The sequence below is a fragment of the Camelus dromedarius genome, chromosome 27, assembly GCF_036321535.1.
Source record: "Camelus dromedarius isolate mCamDro1 chromosome 27, mCamDro1.pat, whole genome shotgun sequence".
NCBI classification, from domain to species: Eukaryota; Metazoa; Chordata; class Mammalia; order Artiodactyla; family Camelidae; genus Camelus; species Camelus dromedarius.
In genome coordinates, this window is record NC_087462.1 from 6,531,174 (window position 1) to 6,551,709 (window position 20,536).

At 43.0% G+C, this 20,536-nt stretch overlaps 1 protein-coding gene and 1 non-coding gene across 3 annotated transcripts; one reads left to right on the top strand and one right to left on the bottom strand.

The window, feature by feature from the left end:
• Positions 1-1,384: 1,384 nt before the first annotated feature.
• ZNF177 (zinc finger protein 177) lies at positions 1,385-19,798 on the top strand. Of its 2 annotated transcripts, none has more exons than XM_031437339.2 (6): positions 1,385-1,546; positions 7,058-7,145; positions 7,637-7,763; positions 8,433-8,516; positions 9,204-9,286; positions 9,886-19,798. In XM_031437339.2, exons 2-6 carry the CDS (start codon positions 7,098-7,100, stop codon positions 10,501-10,503), a joined length of 960 nt encoding a protein of 319 aa, XP_031293199.2. In that variant the 5' UTR covers positions 1,385-1,546; positions 7,058-7,097; the 3' UTR covers positions 10,504-19,798. The 2 variants fall into 2 exon arrangements, with proteins under 2 accessions (XP_031293199.2, XP_010976697.3); XM_010978395.3 differs by lacking the exon at positions 1,385-1,546 and adding an exon at positions 1,885-2,008.
• Positions 11,151-11,223, bottom strand: TRNAV-CAC (transfer RNA valine (anticodon CAC)). Its single transcript has one exon. It is a non-coding gene; the product is annotated as a tRNA-Val (tRNA).
• Positions 19,799-20,536: the final 738 nt, after the last annotated feature.

Below are 20,536 nucleotides of genomic sequence, written 5' to 3' on the forward strand. Positions count from 1 at the left end.
AAACAAAAAAGAATAGTCATACCAGCAATATGAAATAGTCCTAAACTTGAACCAATTTAAAGTCTGCCATCACTGGTATGGGTAAATACATTGTGGTGTACACCATACAATGTAATACCATACATTAATTATCATGAATGAACTCAAGTATACAGATAGTATGGCATGAATCTCACAATGTTAAGTGAAAGTAAATTTTAAAGAAACTTGTACGATTCCATTTCTATAATACTCAAAAACAGGAAAAATCAAACTGTATTATTAGGAATGAATCCTTAGGTAGTAAAAGTATAAAGAAATTTGGAATGAATCCTTAGGTAGTAAAAGTATAAAGAAAGGCAAGAAAGTGATTTCCATAAAAGTCAGAGATATTGCTACCTCTTGGGTGGGGAGCTAAGGATTTGCAATGGAGAAGGGACATGTGAGATTTCTACATTTAAAAAGTATTTTCATTTAAAAAGTATTCATCACAGTATAAATTTGTTTTGTCCTTTTTTGATGTTGTATTTCTTGTTTTTAAAAAAGATTTTAAAATTAGATGATTGAGGTAATCTCCACCAAATGCAATTTGGAAACGTGCTAGAAATATTCCAATGTGGCACTGACAAATAACGTTTTCTTGTATATATTTGTTCTCCCATCTGTCCTCCTCCACAACTGAAATAAAAGTTCTGTTCTAGGTATGATTCAAACATTCCCTAAATGAATGAACGAAAGGAAAAGAATTATGGAGGGAAATGACGGTAACGACATAAAACCAACAAATTATAAATATATAAAAGATATTAACATGTGCATACCTAAAGAGTGTCAAATTCCACTACTGTTTATCACACAAAACTGGATAGTTTTAAATAAAGTCAACAGTCCCAAGATTAATATACAAATGTAAGACAAGTTCAAATATAATATTGAAAAACTTCTGAGCATGGACAGGTAAGTTTATAAACAAAGAATAGTGAAGACGGATGTATCAGTTATCTATTGCTGTGTAACAAACCATTTTGAAACTTAGTACCTCCTCAAGATTATACTGTATAGCACAGGGAAATATATACAAGATCTTGTGGTAGCTCATAGCGGGGAAAAAAAATGTGACAATGAATATATGTATGTTCGTGTATAACTGAAAAATTGTGCTCTACACTGGAATTTGACACAATATTGTAAAATTACTATAACTCAATAAAAAAATGTTAAAAAAAAAAAAAAGAAACTTAGTACCTCCTTGTACTGGACTGCACGAGCTCAGAGCGGGAAAATAAACACTCGTTGAGCCTCCCGCTGCCTGGCGGGGCCGCGGTAAGCGCGAGACCCGCCCAGCAGACAGCCGTCCTCCCGCCTGGCTCCGCCCCCAGGCTCTCTATTGGCGCTTACCGGGCAGGGCCCAACGGCGGCCTGTGCGAGGACGCTAGGACTTCTCAGCCAGAAGCTAGAAGGCCGCGCCGCCTCGGGCGCTCCTAAGTCGGCCCCGGAGCCTTTCCACCTTCCAGGGAGGTGCAGCGGGCGTCCCCAGGAGCGGCCATCTTTCCTGCCTCCGGCACCAGTGAGCAGCACCCCACTCAGGAGGGCGGAGTCTCGGCGAGGGCCGAGAGTAGGTGCTCCGGGGGGCGGGCTCTCGGGTCGGTCCGGGAGACGCGGCTCGGGCGGGCGGGGTCTGGGCGAGGGCGGGGAGAACGGGCTCGAAGGGCCGAGATCTAGGCGATGGCGGGGCCGTGGAGCTCCAGGGGGCGGGGCCTCGGCGAGAGCTGGGAGACGAGGCTCGAGGGGGTGTGGTCTGGGGGAGGTCGGGCGGGGGCGGGACCCTGGAGCTCCGGAGGCGGGATCTCGCGGGGCTGGGAGGCGGGCTGTCGTTGACCCGGTCTGAGTCCTTCCGTCCTCGTGACCTGGGCGTTTCGTCGGTTTCTCGGGTAAGGGGCAGCAGTGAAATTTACGTTAAGAAGGTCCCTCTCTGCCCTCGTACAAGAGAATTTTACTCGTGGCTTTTGCTTTCGTGAGCGTCATTGAGGTGAGGTTTTAAGATACACTTTTTTTCAGTTATTTTTGTTTGATAAATTCGTTTGGGAAATTACTTTCTCAGGATTCTAGGCTGAGTGTAAATAAGTAAGTGTGATAAAGAAAAATGAAACGAAAGAGGAGAACTGAAAACGTAAATAACAGGTCTAAAAATTAAAGTAAGATTACTCGGCTCTCTACTTCTCATGTCAGCTCCAACTCACATTCAGAGGCTGTGATCGCGGCAGTTTTAAAATACAGGCGTCTCCTAATACAGTTAAATGGATTTTGGTGCCATATACTTGTAGTTAAAGCGTGATAGAAATCTAAAGTATAAGTGAAATACATGAGGTTGTATGTATTAAAAACATATGGCTCTCCAGGAAAAAGCAGGAAACAGTTTTCCTAATATTAGTAGAAGAAATTCGAAATTACTTACTTTAAACAAGTTGTGTGTTTGATCAAGTGGGTTTTTTTTTTTTCCAGTGAAGTTTAAAACTCACAGGTGAGATACTGGAGGAAAAAATAATTCTGGAGGAAATTCAGCAACATAGACTCCTTGTTTCTGGAAATATTTCTCACATCTTACCTTTTTAAGAATTTTTCTTAAAAAGTTTCAGAAATAACACTGGTTTATATCGTGGACAGGTATTTAAATCAATTCCTGTGTTAATGTTTGTATTGTATCTATATTGGATTATTGGATGTGTGCACTCTCTCAGGGCACTCAGCGAAACTCATTGGGTGCTTGGGTTGAGCCACATGGGTTTTTGCACGGGCACAGGAACAATCAAAAAAGCCACAGTGCTGTCCCCACAGAAATAGAACAGAAACAGACTATTTAGAGCGGAAACAGTTATGAAACCGGTGTGGGGGCCTATAACAAACAGGAGAGCTTAATTACCATGGACAGACAGGGAAAGCCTATTAGGCACTGATATTTAAGTACTGAAAATAAATAGGATTGAGATGGGCAGAGGCCGTGGAAGGAGGAGGTTTGAGAAGTGGGATAAAGTGCAGAATCCCAGAAGCAAGGCAGAGCTTTGTGTGTTCCCCATTGATTACTAGGGCGAAGTGGGGTGGAGGGGTGGCTATGGCTTGATGGCAGAGTGCATGCTTAGCATGCACAGAGCCCTGGGTTCAATCCCCAGTATCTTCATTAAAAACAAAAGAAGTTTTAAAAAAAGATCATTAATTACTGAGATCTGTTCTAGGGCAAGCATTGTGGCCACACTTAGATCACAAAATGGCTTCTCTTTGGTCAAGAAAGCCATGCTTGGTTCTCTTTCTTGGGGGACACCCCCTGCCCTGCCCTGTCTGCTTACAGCAGGACTAGTTGGGACTTTCAGGAAATTGGAATTTACTGAAGAGTTTGAAGTGGGGATGTGATGTGATTCGATTTGTGATTTAGCTAGAACCTCCTAGCTCCTGGATTGGGAATAGACTTCAGGAAGCACTAGAGAAAGCATGGTGGCAAGAAAGTAAGTCTAGGAACAGCTGTGCGGTAGGAAAGAAGTAAAAGGATTTGAAAGAAGTATAGGAAATGGCATTAGAGGACTGGATCGCTCCTTCATTTACTTAGTCATTTATTTACTGAAGGTGGAAGTGTGCTCCTTCAGTCTGTTAATGTTGTGAATTCATTAACTGGTTTTTTGCGGGTGGGGGGTGTTAATTAGGTTTATTTATTTGTTTGTGTTTTTTAATGAAAGTACTGGGGATTGTACCCAGGACCTCATGTGTGCTGGGCAAGCACTCTACCGCTGCACTGTACCCTCCCCAGTCATTAACTGGTTTTTAAATAATACTAAACCTGACTTGGATCCCTGTATAATCTTTAAAAAAATTTTATTTGTATATTATATTTTCTACATTTTACATTTTTATTTATACATTTTTACTTATATTATTTAATTTTTATTTTTTATGTTTTACATTTATTTATATTTATATTTCACATTTTTACTTTCTTACATTTCACATTTTCATTTATATTATTATACTTATATTTCACATTTTTACTTTCTTACGTTTTACATTTTTACATTTTTCTTTATATTATTTATATTTTACATTTTTACTTTTTTATATTTTACAGTTTTTACATTTATACTTTTTAAATTTATACCTTTTACTAACGTACATTCAGTGTGCTAATACCTTCTTTTTGCTGTTTGCATATATGTTCATGAATGAAATGGTCTTGTTATTATCTGGTGCCTCCTTGACTTACGGTACTTTTCACTGTCAGCTGTGGGTTTTGGGAATCCATGGGTAGGAATCTATTTTTTTTTTTTTTTTTTGGTAGTAATCTATTATGACCTGGTGGGAGCTGAGTTTTTCTAGAGGTCATGTGCATGTGCTCATGTCAGTTCTCTGCTTGAGATGTCTGGACCATAGAGGTATTGTGAATTTGGCCTGAGACCCATGGGAAGTGGACTTGTATGTGCAAATTCGCCAGTAACCCAGCACCAAGACCAAGGGACACTGGTCTGCCTCCCTGTCCTCCAGCAAGCATTCATGCCAGGGGAGGGCTGGACAGGTGTGTGGAAGGCTGCCTGCAGCCAGATGCGGGAGGGTCTTCCCTGTGGAGAGTGGAGGAGGTATTCTAGAAGTTCTTAAGTTCTTAAAGGACAGGGCATAATCAGATCTGTGGGCTTTCTCCTTCCCCAAGAGAATTCTGTCCACCTCGTGGAGCATTACTAACTATTAGGCATAGAGACACAAGGGAGCCTAGGAACTAGTCTGAAAAACACTGGACCACCAGGTGCTGAGGGTAGGCGGCTGCCTGAACCTGGAGCCTGGATACAACATCCCTAGACGCCCTCTCTCAACCTGAGGGCCAACCACATTTTGAAATTGTTCCCCCCAAACCCTCTCGCTCCCACGAGCCTAAGAAGAAGTCCTTGGTAACCCTCTTGCAAAAAAATCCCTCTGCTCGATCAAGCCTCTCTCCGGAGGAGCATGCCTTGTGGGCGTGGCCCTGCCCCAAGAGGAAATTCTCTTTACTTTCCAGAATCTTCCAGCTGACAGCCCCCTCCTCTTTTGCCAAGGAGTGGGGAGAGAGTGGTCAGAGGGATAGACGCCCCCCCAACCTGTGCTCCTGAGTTCACTAGTGCCTGAGCTTTCTATGGTGTGTGCCCCTTTTAATTTGATGGGAAAATATGCTATTTGTTAAATATGTGAGATGTGATATATATCTATATATGTATGTGTAAGTATATATATATACACACATACATACACATATTAATTTTCATATGTTATACAAAATATATATATATTTGTCCCTGCAAAATCTTCCCTTGAACAAACTGGCTGCTCCTCAATCTTTCCCTCTCAAGTAATGGCCATCACTTATCCAGTTTATTAGTATTGTCAGAAGAGACTTGCTGTAGGCAGAACATGCCCACCCTAGGGTCAGGCACTTTTTAAAAATATATTTTTATTTTTTATTATTTTTAAAACTTGCATTCTTTTTATTGAAGTATCATCAGTTTACAATGTTGTGTCAATTTCTGATGTGCAGCATAATGTTTCATTCATATATGTACATACATATTTATTTTTTACTGTTAAAGGAGGTACTGGGGATCGAACCCAGGACCTCCTGCATGCTAATCATGCGCTCGTACCACTGAGCTATACCCAACCCCCCACAATCAGGCACTTCTTTGATAGGAAGGAGTAAAACCTGGCTGGGAAGTGGGATGCTGAGTGAAGGATAGGGTAGTTTGTCAGGGAGGACCGCCAGTTTCCAACCTCAAGTTTGGGCCAATGCTCAGTAGCCCGGGGCGTGGAGGTGGGGTGGAGGCGGGGGTAGGGGAGCGAGGAGAGAAGGGTGACTATAGAGTTTGGTGAAGTTTCATCCAGGTGGCTCAGAGGGGACAGGCAGTTCAGCTACTCATGCAGGAAACAAATATTAGGGATTTGGACAGTCTCTGCCTGGCCTTGTCGTAGGTAAACAAAGGGTCCTCATGGGTCTTATCTAAGCTGTGTGGGGATGGGTATTTTGCTGTAGTTGGCCATTTCCTGGGGCACAAAGTGTTGGGGGGATTTCTTACCCATTGATGTTTTTTAGGACCACAGGGCTCAGGTGTGAAGTTCAACGTTGTCTGTATAAAAACTGGATCCTTCTTGGTTTCTCTACCCCTTTTCATGGCTGCATGTCCCCCCATCCTCCCTTCCACCACAGTCAAATTCCCTGGCAAATCCTTTGATGTTTCCTCCAATATGTAGACCATACTAACCACTTGGAACCATCTCTGCTGCTCCTGGCCTCTTCCAGGGCCTCCTGGGCCCTGCTGCCGCCCCTCACCAGCCCCCTGCTTCTGTCCTCACCCTCCCCAGTTCTGCCTGTGAGCAGCAGCCAATATGAGCTTTAAAAATATGAACAGAAACAGAACACTCTTCGTGTTCAGAATACTCTTCCGCTGAGCCAGTCCTAAGGTGAAACTCCATATGCTCCTTTGCCCTGCTCTTGACCCAGACCCTGGTCTCTTTGCACCCCTCCTCCTCCCACTTTCCTCCCCAGGCACCCCAGTCACCCCAGGCACCAGGCTCCAGCCCCTCCCACATGGGCCTTCTTCCCCCTTGAGCACCTTCCCCGAGCTAGATCGTGCCCTGGCCACTATTTTCCTGAGACCGTTTTCCTCCAGGGCTTCCAAAGGCCAGGACAAGGTGGGAGTGGAACCCCAGGAGCCCCCAAGTCTGCTTGCATCAGCGTCGGCACCTTTTAGGGTTTGAGATATTGAGGGGGTAATATTAACATTACTCCTTGTTTTTAAGTTATAAACTTGGGCAATTGCAAAACTGTTCTGAAGCTTGGGTACCCTCAACAGTCACAGGAGTTGACAGCCTTCCACACGGGCAGCAAGGCCCACAGGCCCTCTTTCTGGTTGTGAGAGAGACAGGACCACCCTGGCCTTTTAGGAAATCTGCCTGTGGGCGAGTGGGCTTGTGTTTTGCTTCCGTGCAAGGTTGTGAGTCATGGGAGGCAGCCTCCAGGCTTGTGTGTGTGGAGCCTAGGCATGGCCTGTCTCACGGCTCCTCTCTTGTCCTCTAGCTGTGCCAGCTCAAGACCCGACCTGTCTCCAGAGGGGAACATGGAGGCGGAAGTGATGGCTCCAGGGCTGCTGCCAACCTGGTCACAGGTAACCGGAAGTCCTCCGCCTTCCAACACGGCCTTAACCTTCCCTGAGGGTGGATGTGTCTCCTTCGCGTGGCCCAGAGCCTCAAACCCCACCAGGACCTGTCCCCACCCTTCCTCTAATGGTGGCCAAGGGACTTCCCAGAGAATACTCTCACTACCTCAATATTTATGAACTTTTTTCAGTCCTCTTTAGCTCGATGATCACTTATGGGCTGTGATAGAAAACCAAGAAAGGCTATGAGATCGTTTGGGATTCTTGGGGCCATCACTTACTCTTTACCAAGTGTTCCTCCCGGGCCACTGTGAGCTCAGGGCTGTGTGGCACCTGACTAGGGGACTCAGACCAGGTAGGTTCACAGACTAGTTGGAGAGAAATGTTCAACCAGGTATCGATGAGCTAATACATAGCCAGGGCTGGGTGAGATTGCTGACGTGAGCTCCACAGCGATGAGGATGGGCCTTGGCTGAGCCTGGATGTCTGTGACGTTGTAGGACCCAGTGACCTTCCAGGAAGTGGCAGTGGACTTCTCCCAGGAGGAGTGGGCCCTGCTGGCCCCTGCTCAGAAAATCCTGCACCGAGACGTGATGCTGGAGAACTACAGGAACCTGGCCTCTGTGGGTGAGTGAGGGCGGCCTCCTCTCTTCCTAGGTTTTTGCTGCAAACATTTCTCAAGCACCTTCTGTGTTCCGGGAACTGTTCTTGGTCTTGGGAAGAGGGTGACACAGAAGGAGATGCGGTGCATCCTTAAGAAGCAACAGTGCAGAGCAGGGGCGAGCACCCTTTTCTTTAAGGGACCAGAGAGGAAATGCTTCAGCTCGGTGGGCCCTCGGGTCTCTGTGGTGGCTACTCAGTGCTGCTGATGTAGCGCCAAAGCCGCCACACACGGTGTGTAAACAAATTGGCAGGGCTGTGTTCCAATAAAACTTTATTTAAAACAGCAGGTGGCAAAAAAAAAAAAAAAGCAAGTGGCTAACCCGTGGGCTGCAGCCACCAACCCCTAGTCTGTGTCTGAAGAGTCATCCATTGCACCAACTCAGTTTTCTTCAAGATTGGAAGCTTTCATGGCACCCCTGAAGTGTGTCTCTGAGCTTGGGTCTGAGGGTCCCTGGTCCCTGTGGGGCATCGTGTGAGGTAGTCAGACTTGGGTCCTGGGTACCATCATGTTAACTGCTTGCGGGGTGACACGTGCCCATCTTCTGAAGGTGTTGGCTCCACTCTGGGTGCGGGAGTGGGGATCCCTTTTCATCCCTGCACACCCCCTACCTCGTGTGTCTTTCCCGTGTGCAGGGTATCACCTCCGCAAGCCCAGCCTGCTCACTCCGGAGGACCTGAGGGCCAAGAAGGGGAGAGTTCTCCAAGACACCTGTGCAGGTGAGCCCTGGGGAAGAAGTTCCATTCTGAGAAATTATCTCAGGCCACTTGGGGTGAGTTTCCCCTTGAAGCTTCTGCTTCCCTTCCTCTCCTTTCCTTCTCTCTTTTCTCTCTCACTTTTTTTTTTTTAAATTGAGGTATAGTTGATTTACAATATCGTGTTGGTTTCAGGTGTACAGCAAAGTGACTCGGTTATACATATGTGTATATATCTGTATTCTTTTGTTTGGGATTCTTTTCCATTATACGTTATTACAAGATATCAAATGTCATCCCCTGTGCTGTACAGTAAATCCTTGTTTTTTCCCACTTTTGCTCTCAGAAGAAGCTCTGTCCTGCTGCTTCTTTCCAGAACATTCCATGTGTGTTATTTGCCCCTTTTCCCACTGTCCCCAAACTTCGCTTGCCTGCTAGTGTCCTCTCTCAGACTATTCACAGCCATCTTGTTCTCAACAAAATTGTTTCTTAGCAAGTCACCTGCCATGTCCACCGCCGTTCCTATCCTTGTTGAATTCGTCACATTTTAACTGCTGCTGCATTCTTCCCTGTCACACTGACTTCTCCTGTTCTTCTCCAGTGTATGAAAAAAAAATCTATGGGGGCCTGGCTTTTTTATTTTTAAATCAATTTTATCTCACCATTTATTTCTCTGAGATCTTAAAGGTTTGTTCCTCTGATTCATTTCAGACCAGACTTCTCAACTTAAAACCCAGGAGACCACTGCAAAGCAGAATAAAGTTCGGGGAAAATCATTTCCTGGAAGGAAAGGGGTAAGGCTTGCGGGGACTCATTGCTGGTTCTCTGCATTAGAAGTTTGGGATGGCTGGGAGACCAAAGACCAGCACAGCAGCTCGGGGAGACACCTGGGGCCAGTGGCCTTCACCCAAGAGAAGTTGTGTCTCAGGAGAGCCTGTGGGTATCGTGAATTTGGGGAACATTCTTAACTATTCATGAAGAGGTCCCAGAAGTAAGCATGTCTATAAATATGACTTAGATGGTGAACATTGACACATAATTCAGTTTTTTTTTAATGGAGGTACTGGGGATCAAACCCAGGACCTCATGCATGCTAAGCATGCACTCTATTGAGCTATACCCTCCTCTCTCTCAGTTTTGTTTTAAACAACTATCAGGGGGAAAAAATCTATACATAAGAAGCCTTATGAATCTGCTGTGATGGAACCCTGTGGCAGGGCAGTCCCCCTACTCAGTTTGAACTCAGGGCAGAAGCAATACCTGTGCTCCGAAAATGGTAGCAACTTCTAATGTGGGAACTTACTTTCTTTAACCACTTCCTATGGGGACGAATTCCCACCAGTGCAAGGAAAGTGAGAAAGCCTTCAGTCACCACTTATCCCTTACTCAACAGGCACCACCTCAACCCAGAGAGAAACCCCATGAATACAATCTGCGTAGAAAAGCCATCCCAAGGAATCCTGACCTGATTTTGCCCAAGACAAATTACACAGGAGCGAAAGGCAGTGAATGTAAAGAATGTGGGAAAGCATGTAGTTGTCCTTCATCCCTTGGGACCCTCGTGCGATCTCATGCTGGCCCGAAATCCTACGAATGTTCTCAGTGTGGGAAAGCCTTTAGTCGCAACTCATCCCTTATGGCACATGAGCAAACTCATGCTGGAGAGACACAGTATAAATGTAGCCAGTGTGGGAAATCCTTCAGATCCAACTCGAGCCTCACAGAACACAAGAGGACGCACACTTGGGAGAAACCATATGAATGCAGTGACTGTGGAAAGGCCTTCCTCAGGACCAGTAACCTGACTGTACATAGGAGAGTACACACTGGGGAGAAGGTCTATCTGTGCAGTGACTGTGGCAAAACCTTCAGCAGGAAGTCCCGTCTGACGATGCACATAAGAACCCACACTGGGGAGAAGCTTCACCAAGTCCATGACTATGGAAAAGCCTTCAGTAGGAGCTCTAAGCCGACTGCCCACAAGAGGGCACCTACCAGGGAGAAGATGTAGCCGTGCGAAGACTGTGGGAGAACTTCCCAGGAGTCACCCAGCACATAGGAAGCATGTGGGAACTCACAGGGAAGACAAGTCCCAGGAGTAGAGACACGGGAAAGCCTCATCTGTCTCACATGAGACCAACTCTGTGACCTCTGCATTGTAGGAGGCCTCCTGCTGGAGCTTAAAGCTGCTGCACCAGGAAACTCGGAGTGGCACAGAAGCCATTAAGAATGTAGGATTGCTTTTATCAGGGTTCTACCCTGAAGGTGGAAATCTAGCTCATTAATTTTCAGTCTGCATTTTTGAATATAAGCATTTAAGGCCATAGATCTCCCTCTGTGTACGCCATTAGGCTACATTACGTGGATTAAGATTTTTAAGATTTTTAAGGTTTTGGTTTAGTTCTAAATATTGTTTGATATCTATTAGATATATTTTAACTTACAGATCAACTTTACTTTTGAAGGCTTTCGAAACATGACTTCATTTGAATTTCACATGTCTTCCTTTGTTTGGTGGGACGCCCTGTGGTTCCTCAGGAGTGTGGTCTCCCTTGTTGCAACAAACTGGTAAACCTGACTCTGTCAGACTGTTAGGTTTCGTCCCTGGTTGTCCTTGGCTGATTGTGTTGGGGCTTAATTTAAAATTTTTTTTTTAGTCGGAGTAACTGGGGATTGAACCCAGGACTCGTGCATGTGAGGCACGCGCTCTCCCACTGAGCTGCACCCTCCCCCTGGCTCATTGTGTTGGGACAACAACGTGTAGTCATAAGTACGTTCTACTCTATCATCTTCTAAAATATCTGTCTAAAAATATCTTCTAAAATGCTTTCCTATCCATTGTTGATTTTTATATGTGGTGTCAGGAGGGCCCCGACTTAATTGTTTCCCTGGCAGATAACCAATTTTCCTAGAACTCTGATCAGAAAGCCAGGTCCCATAAGTTGCTTCTATGCATGTTTTTGTGTTTCTGGGCCTTCCATTCAGTAATCCTGCGTCAACACAGCACCATCTTTAATACTTTTATACCTTATTTTCTTTTTAGTACCCGAGAGGCACGTTCCTACAACTTGTTCTTCTTCAAGCGTGACTTGTCTCTTCTGTGCCTTTTACTTCTCCATATTGGTTTAACAATAAGCTTGCAGAGTTCCACAAAAAAAAAATCATTGTAGTATCATGTCTAGAATCGCATTGCATCAGTATTGGTAGAGTCAACATCTTTGTCATTAAATCTTTCAGGCTGTGAGCTCAGTACCTGCATTGATTGAGGCATTCTTTAATGTCTTTCTGTGAAGTTTTGTATATTTTTCTGTGGAGGTCTGGCACATGTCAGATGTCTTCCTAAGCACTTCATTTTTTTCATAATTTTTAAAAAGTATCCTGAATGGTAATATATTAAAAATATATTTTTCCTTGTAAACATATATTTCTAATGTTTTTGAGTGCTGGAGATAATGTTTATTAAAAATTCTACTAAATTTTGTTGAACATTTCCAAACAGATTTGTAAACATAGTACTTTCCTTTTCAATGGGTAGCACTTTGAAAAGACAGGCTACAATGAGGCAACATAATGAATCAACATTAATTCAAAATCTTTACATCTTTAATCACATAATTTATGTTCAAAGTCAGTAGATGAACTCCATGAAATGGAAGTCTGCTGATTGTGAATCACAGATTTTATTGTTAAATATATCTGTTCTTTTTTTTCTTCTTCTTCTTTATTTTTTTTAATGGAGGTACTGGGGATTGAACCCAGGACCTCCTGCATGCTAAGCATGTGCTCTACCACTGAGCTATTCCCACTGCCCCCATCTGTTCTTTTTATATTCCCTATTTCCAAGACCCAAAAAGAAATCTTTTAAATATATTTTTTTTCATTTTGGCAATAGTTTCTTTGAATATCTCTCTTTAAAACTATGTTTAACTTTATAATTCTGTCTCAAAACTTAATTTGCACATAAAGTGCACCATTTTAAATGTACAGGTTGATGAGATTTGACAAGTGTATACACCCCTATAATCACCACCTGCATCAGGATAGAAAACGTTTCCATCACCCAGTGTTTCCATAACGTTGATTTTGCCCCACGTTGACAGAGCTGTAAACTGTGGAAATGGAAATGCTTTTGTCTTCCATGATAGAAGTAGTAATTTGACAGGAAAAGAAAACAAACCTGACATGAAGCCCGGGCAGTTGTTTAACCCAAGTAAACATCCCGGTAAGAACGTAGGCTTCTTTTTTTCCCCCTCTTCATGCCTGGCCACGTCCACGTGACCTGGTAGGTCAGTGGACTTCCCGGTGCTTTGTACAGGAGCTTTGTACACAGCTATAAACTCAAAGCAGTTGCATTGGGGTTAATTTGCAGGACAGATTTAATGTTCTAGGTCAAGTTAGCCTGATATGTTTCTTTCTATTCTTAGCCTTCCAAAGCTGTAGTTTAACTCTTTGTATTTTGTTCACATTTCTAAACCTACCATTTAAGACGGGTCTGCGAGCTTTTTCGGAAAATGGACAGATAGTAAAGATTTCAGGCTCAGTGGGGCAGATGGTCTCTGTTGCAACTACTCAGCCCTGCCACATGACACAAAGTGGCCCCAGAAAGTAGATAGAGGGTGTGGCTGTGCACCAATAAAACTGTTTATAGAAACAGAAGTTGGTCTGGCTAATACTTGTCTTAAGGTGAAGAGTTTGCATTAAGAAAGTTAAGAGGCTCATGTTTTCCAAAAGCACTTCGCCTTATTGGTTTGTTTATTTAAAAAAAAAAACAATTGCACAACTTCGACATGTAGACACTGGATCTTCAATACTAGAAAAAACCTATTGACAAATATGGATCTTGAGGGAAAAGGGGGACCAGGAAATGCAGCTTCCAAAGTTCAGGGAGCATACATTGCTGGTGGGAACCTAAAATGATGTGGGGTCATGTTGAAAACTGATTGTTTCTTAAAACATGTACATTTACCGTTTGACCCCAAGAGAAATAAAAAGATATGTCCACGCAAAGACTTGCACACAAATGTTCATAACATGCGACAACATGGATGAACCTTGCTCAGTGAATGAAGCCAGTCACAAAGGACCACATACAGTCTGATCCCATTTCTCCGAAGTATCCAGAATGGGCAAAGGGAGACACAGAAAGTAGGTTAGTGTTTGCCTGGGCTGCTGGGGGGCCCCATTAGCTATGAACAGGCCCGAGGGATCTTACCGGGTTGACGGAAAAGGGCTAAAACTGGTTCATGCTCATAGTTGTAAAACTCAGTAAGTTAATGAAAAATCACTTGACCTGTACATTTAAAATGGGTTGAGTTTTATGGTGTGTAAGTTACAGCTCACCAAAGCTCTTATGAAAGGTGCTTCCATTGTGCACCCATGTTGATAACGTAGCTGCGGCCTCCATCCCCCGGGGTGGGAGATACTCATGATACTCAGTTTTGAAGTCATCCTTGCAGTTGTGGCGTTCCTTGTAGAAGGAGATAACTGTATATTTTGTCGAAGGCTAGAGTTCAGCTAATGAGTCCTTTTTGCAGTGAATGAATGAGCTAAGGAATGTGACACTCCTTAACTCGTTTATCAGGGTTCAGGTGCGGTGTTTATCTTGGCGAGGTCTTCTCTTTCAGGGTCTTCCTCTTCTTCATCTAGTTTCAGCACTGCACTTTTTAATTCGCTTCTCCTCCAGTGTCCTCAAGCAGTCTTTTTGGACTTTTCGGGAGACATCGAAGAGTTTCCTTTTACAGGCTTCGGATACTTCAACCTAAATCAGGGTGTGAGGTTTCTGGAGAAGGCCTAGAGGTATACACATCCTGTTGGTCCTCACAGATAATGTTCTATGCATGTTGAGTTTGCTTGTAGCACATTGGCTACACTCTTACTCTAATAATGGATGCATAGGTCTTCGGAGGATTTCTACAGATAATCGTATCTACAAGTACAGACAGATTTCATTTGCTCCTTTTTCAGTCCTTACAACTTGCCTGTCTCTGGCTGAGGCTTGAGCCATATTGACTAGAAGTGGTCCCAGGCACTCTTCTTCTTCATCTTAAAGGGCATCCTTTTCACATTTTCTTTTTTAAGTGCGGTGTCTGCTGTCACGTTTCTGTAGGTACCTTTTTCAGGATAAGAAAGCTCCCTTCTTTCCTAGGGTGTTAGTGTTCTCTCTCCTGAACAGATGTTGCCTTTTTATCAAATGTCTGTTCTGCGATGGTAATAGTTGTTCATCGATGTATTTATGAACCCCACCCTAGAACAATGGTAGAACCCACAGTAGGCACTTAATTAGTATTTGTTGAATGAATGAATGAATGAATGAATGAATACATGTGACTTTTCTTTTTTTTAACATGTCTGTCTGGTGAATTACTTGAATTGATTTTCCACTGTGATACTAGCCTTACGTTCCTGGGTAGCTTGGCCATCACATAACTATCACACGTCATTGTTCCTAGTTTGCTAGGTAGGGTTTTTGCATCTCCGAGTGAGATTGGCCTGCAGTCATCCTCTGTCATCCTGTTCCTTTGTGGTTGGGATATGCTAGCCTCAAAAATTAGTTGGGGGAGTTCCCCCAAAGTCCCTGCCTTCACTTAGATGAATCAGTGGTCAACATTTTTTGATAGTTTTATGTTTTTCTTGTGCAGAACTTTCTTTTATGGATGAGCCATTACAAACACAAGGCTTCTTTAGCATTTAGCCTGAGAACAAGGACATTGTCAGGGACTGAAAGATGTGAGAATTTTCCCTACTCCCAAGCTAACAAGTTAGCCTGCCACAGTTTGTTGGATGTTGGCCAAAGACACCAGACTTTAGGGTCAGAGACCTAGGACTCCGTGACCGTGCAGCAAGCAGCATCTTCATGCTTCTGTCAATTGCCCTGGACCCCCAAGTTCCACAGGGGTGGCGTGAGGCAGCCCACATGGCTGCTGCATGTGCAGTGGGTTTGTGCCACAGCTGAGGAGCCCCAGGCTTTCCTAATGAGCTGCCCAGTCTTTGCCCTTGAGGGGAGACATTTTTCTTACAATGGTCAAACAGACCTAGAAACCATCCTGTCCTCTGCTCTGAGGATGTCTGCTATATAAACATCCTGAAAGACATGGTCCAGGACAGAGTAAGAAACATGGAAAAACGAGCTATCCAAGGAGAAGTGTCTACCAACAGACATTTTCCTCTTTTAATCAAAATATGGTTGATCCCTTCATGAAATTTAACATGAATAGTGTTATCAGCACACAGCCTATATTCAAATTTCTCCCCACAAATATCCTTTGTTAAGGATTCAAAATTTAGTTTTTAAAATTAATTTTTAAAACTCTTGTTTCTGAAGCCCTAGGGAAACAGACACTTAGAGAGAGCCTTCTGATAAGTCACTTTATTTAATTGCAAAGAGTCAGATGGGACAGGAACTCTCTCCCTGCACAGAGAACTGTCATTTGTTTCCCCTACAGGAGAAGCTGTGAAAGCCTTCACAAGCACTCATCCTTGTGTGACCCACACGGGGATGCACAGGAGAGTCTGGTTAGTGTAGTGACTGCGGAGGGCCCGCAGGTGAGAATCTGCACGAGAGAACTCGTTCTGAGCGGGAGGCCACGCCACTGTTGTGAACGTGGATTTGCCTTTATGCTGCGTTCTTAGGGTAGACACCCAGCTCATTGATTTCTTTGTTTTTTTCTTCCCTCATATAAATACTCAAAGCCACACGTACCCCTCTGAACGCCCTTTCAGCTCCTGAACCAGTTGTGATTGGTCATCATTTTCCTTATTACAGCTCAGGTCTCAGTAGTGTATTTTCCATTTTGACGACTTCATGGACTCCTGGGTTATTTGGGGAATATGTTTTCCAGAAGCCGCCCTGGGAGTTCTCGGTTGTCTTGCTTTTCATTTCCAAGCTAGTTGTTTGTGGTCGGAGTTGATCTGTAGGCAATGGATTCCTTGGCACTTGTTGGGACTTTGATGGCCCAGCAACGCAGACACTGCTGGCTGCCTCTGTACATTCTCCTTCTCATCTTACTCTCAGAACCTGGAATTTGCTCAACTTGGTAAGGTTTGCAGTAAAACAAAAACCAAAAAACCCAGCTCTCTCTGTCTTTTTTGAAGGGATGTCCCACAGCCTTGTCCCACGGCTGGCAGGCAGGGCCACTGGTGTGGCTTCTGGGAAAGCTTTTGAAAGGGGACAGTCCCAGGCTTGTAATCTTCACTTTTTGTCCTTGGTCCTTCCTCCTTCTTTCTGCCTGGAGACTAGATACAGTGCTTGGAGTTGGAAGGAGGTCACCTTGTGGCAAGTAGGCAGAAGCCACAGGCAGAGATGGCACAGCCAGCACACGAGGCTCCTTGCTCCTGAGTGGATTCTCTTGAGTGGCTGTACCAGCCCTGAACGGCTTACATCTGGACTCATGGAACATGAGAAATGTTATTTTTATTTTTAAAATTTTTTTCTTTTTCTTTTTAAACATTTTTTATTGATTTATAATCATTTTACAATGTTGTGTCAAATTAGAAATGTTCTTTTTTAAAAAGTCCTCATTGTAGTTTCATGGTGGGGGAGCTATCAGGAATTTAAGAAAAAATTACCCTCAGGAAATACTGATCACTCCCCACTGAGTACAGTTTCTGTTGACGTGGCGGCCACGAGAGCCCGCCCCTCGGGGAGCCAGCTAGGGGGCTTAGTTTCCCGGTGGCCCTGGGTGCCGACCCTCCGGGAACCCGCTAGGGTTGGGCTAAGATCACTCCTAGCAGTGACTCAGCACGGCAAGGAGTAACGGTGCGAGCCCATTCCTGCGGGTCATAGGGGTCTCCTACCGATGGCTGTGGTTCAAGAACCCCCCACTGGCCGGGCCCAAACTTGGCTAGACTGTGCTGAGGTCTGACTCTCCCTCCCCAGCCTTCCTCAGCCCCTCTTCCTTCCTTCTGATTGGATTTGACAGTAAATGTCAAGATATCAATGGGAGTCATTGATAACCTTGTCAAAGCTGATTGTGTGATATACTGTCCACAAAAGCCTGATTGAGATGGGTTCAGGAGAAACTAGGAGAAAAATGGGAGAGAGTAATGAGCCAGATTTCATTGAAGGTCAGTTTTGTTTGGTATTATTAATAAAGCCATGCCAGTTTACTTTTGTTAGTATCCATCTGTTATATATTTCTCCCTCCTTCTCATTTAAACCTCCTGTGTACTTGGGATGTGTCTCTTGTAAATAGGATGTAGCTGGATCCCCACCCCTACCCCCCCACCCCAAATCCAATATGAAAATGTCTTTCAATCTGTAAACCCATCTAGTTTCTTCTTGTGATTCTTAATATACTGGATTAATTTCTACCACCTTAATAGTTATGGTTTCTGTTCTGCATTTTTCTTCTTTAAAAAATTGGAAATAGAAGATTTGATGAACATGTATACATACAGTTAAAAAAAAATAAATGTGTACCCAACAACCAAGCCGAGAGATAGAAGATTGCTCTATCTCAGGAGACCCAGGTGTGGAACTGTCATGATTATTCTCAACATGAAATAACTATTGCAATTTTTTAATTTATCAGTTCCTTGCATAGCATACTGTCAAGGGTTGGGGGAAGGCTAGCATAAGGGTCTGTTTGTGGTGATGGAGCAGTTCTGCATTCTGATCTGGGAATGGTTACTCAAATCTAGCATACTTGTGATAAAATGTCATAGAACTTACTAATTACTTATATATTATCCATAGAACTATATTATCTGTCCCTCACCAAGAAAAAAAAAAACACAATGCAAGTAACAATGAGTAAAATCCAGATAAGTTAATCATACTACAGCAATGTGCTTGAGTTAATCATACTATAGCGATGTCAGCATTCTTATTTTGATAACGTACTATGGTTGTGTAAGATACTGTCATTGGGGGAAGCTGGGTGATGAGTACATGGGAACTCAGTACTATTTCTGCAACTTCTGGTGATTCTTAAATTATTCAAAAAAACAGTTACTAAGAACCAAGAAAGGAAAGACACTATATAAATGAATAGCATGTTTATACATTTCTATTTTTGCTCACAGTTTTGAGATTTATTTATGTCACGTGTAGCTGTAGTTAGTTTACTTCATTGCTGCATAAGGGTCTTTTGTATGAATATACCACAACTTATTTATCCAGTCTACAGTGGATGGGCCTCCCTGGGTTGTCTGCAGCTTCTATCCCTTACGAATAATGCTGCCATAGACCCTCGCACATCTCCCATTGCATGTATGCAGTAGTTACTCTAAAAATGAACTCACTGGGTGTAGAGTCTTTGTGTTCAAATTTGCTTTGTATTTTACATGAAATATATCTCATTGTCTTAATTTGCATTTTGCCGATTCTTTGTAAGAATGAGCATCTCTTTATAATAATAGGGTAGTTTTGAGTTTCCCCTTGGGAATTACCTTGACATGTGTTTGCTAATTTTTCTCTCTTATTCATTTCCCTATGATATTCTGGAGTGTGTTATCTTTGATACCAGTTCTTTCTTGGGTTGTAAATGTCCCTCTCTCTTTATGGTCTCTTGAACGGACAGTGATTCTGCATTTTTGGTTTAGTCAGATTTATTAGTCTTTTCCTTTTATGGGATGAGTTTTTGTGTCTCATTTAAGAAATCCTTCCCCAATTCTTGATTCTAAATATATTTGGCTTCCTTGTCTTCTTCAGCTCTTAATATTTGGTTTTACGTTTAAGGTCTCAGTCAGCCTGAAATTGATTTTTGTTTGTGACAGAGTATGGCAAGTTTATTGATAATGGTTTCAGAGTCGACAGTGCAACTAGTCTTTAAGAAATAAATGACCCCTTGTGAATTCTGGTGCAGTATCAAGATTATTCACAATTACATGAAGAGGCTGTAAAAATACTCCTTTCTTTTCCATCTGTGTATCTGTGTGTAGCTGAATTTCTTCATATACATCAATCAAAACAACATCACAACAGACTGACTGAAAAAGCAGATACGACAATCCAGCTGTTAATCTGTTAAGTAGATGTTAAGAGATATGCAAAAATGTAAAATAATGCCACTGTTCTATTTTTTGCTTTGGAAAATATACTACTTTAGAAAAATATTACTTATGCTTACATGTAATGGTTTGTTATTTTTAACAGATGAGTAATAATATTTTTTAAAACTCAATTTTAACAGTATTATTGAAGTGTAACACTGTTTAAAAAGATTTTAGCAGAGCCTTATGGCATTTTATAGAAATGAGAGAAACTTATTTCAAAAGAATGGGTAAAGAGATCAAAACAAGATTGTATGTCTAAGAATCAACTGAAAAATACTATAATTCATAAATAAAATAAGAATGTTATATAAAAATACAGATTTTTTTTTTATTTAACATAATCTCTCTTCCTATCAGTCAATCAATCAAAAATCAGCCAGTTTGGGTAACTGGCTGTTGAAACAGATAAGCCGGGAAGTTGAGTGGTAGCATTACAGATGGTGGTATGTGGATGAATTAGAAATATATTTTGTGAATTCTTTATATATTCTGAATGTAGAACGGACAGGATTTTGTGGTAGAGCGCTATGAGAAAAAAAAAAAAAAGAAAGATGACACCAAGGATTTTGGCTTGAGCAACTGCAATAATGAAACTCATTTATTGGGATGGGGTAAGACTGAGCAGGAACAAATGTTGGGGAGGATCATGAATTAGTTTTGAGCATCTCAAAATTAGCTTTGTAAATATGTGTACATCATTGCATAGGGCCTAAGAAACAAGAAGGCAGGTGTTGGGGGTGGTACAGCTTAGTGGAAGAGCGTATGATTAGCAAGCAAAAGGTCCTAGGTTCAATCCCAAGTACCTCCACTAAAAAGACAAAAACAAACAAAAGCATAACATTAAAAAAAAGAAGAAGAAAAAGAAAAAAAGCCTGTAGAAAAGCATCTGATAAGCTTCCAGAGTCAGCACACCAAGCGTGGCTGACTCCGCTTGGAACCCCGCCCTCCGGGGACAGGAACCAGGCAAACCTCGCCCTCCGCGTCGGCGCGCGTCCGTCTCGCTTCTAACCCGGTCTTCTGCGCTCCGCTCGGTCCTCTGGGGCCGGTCG

What these genes read in the sequence shown, in the direction of transcription:
- ZNF177 (XM_031437339.2), top strand. Translation starts at nt 7,098, where the DNA reads ATGGAGGCGGAAGTGATGGCTCCAGGGCTGCTGCCAACCTGGTCACAG. An exon ending in TGCTGCCAACCTGGTCACAG is followed by an intron (nt 7,146 to 7,636) that starts GTAACCGGAAGT and finishes GTGACGTTGTAG; the next exon opens with GACCCAGTGACCTTCCAGGA. An exon ending in CATTTCCTGGAAGGAAAGGG is followed by an intron (nt 9,287 to 9,885) that starts GTAAGGCTTGCG and finishes CTTACTCAACAG; the next exon opens with GCACCACCTCAACCCAGAGA.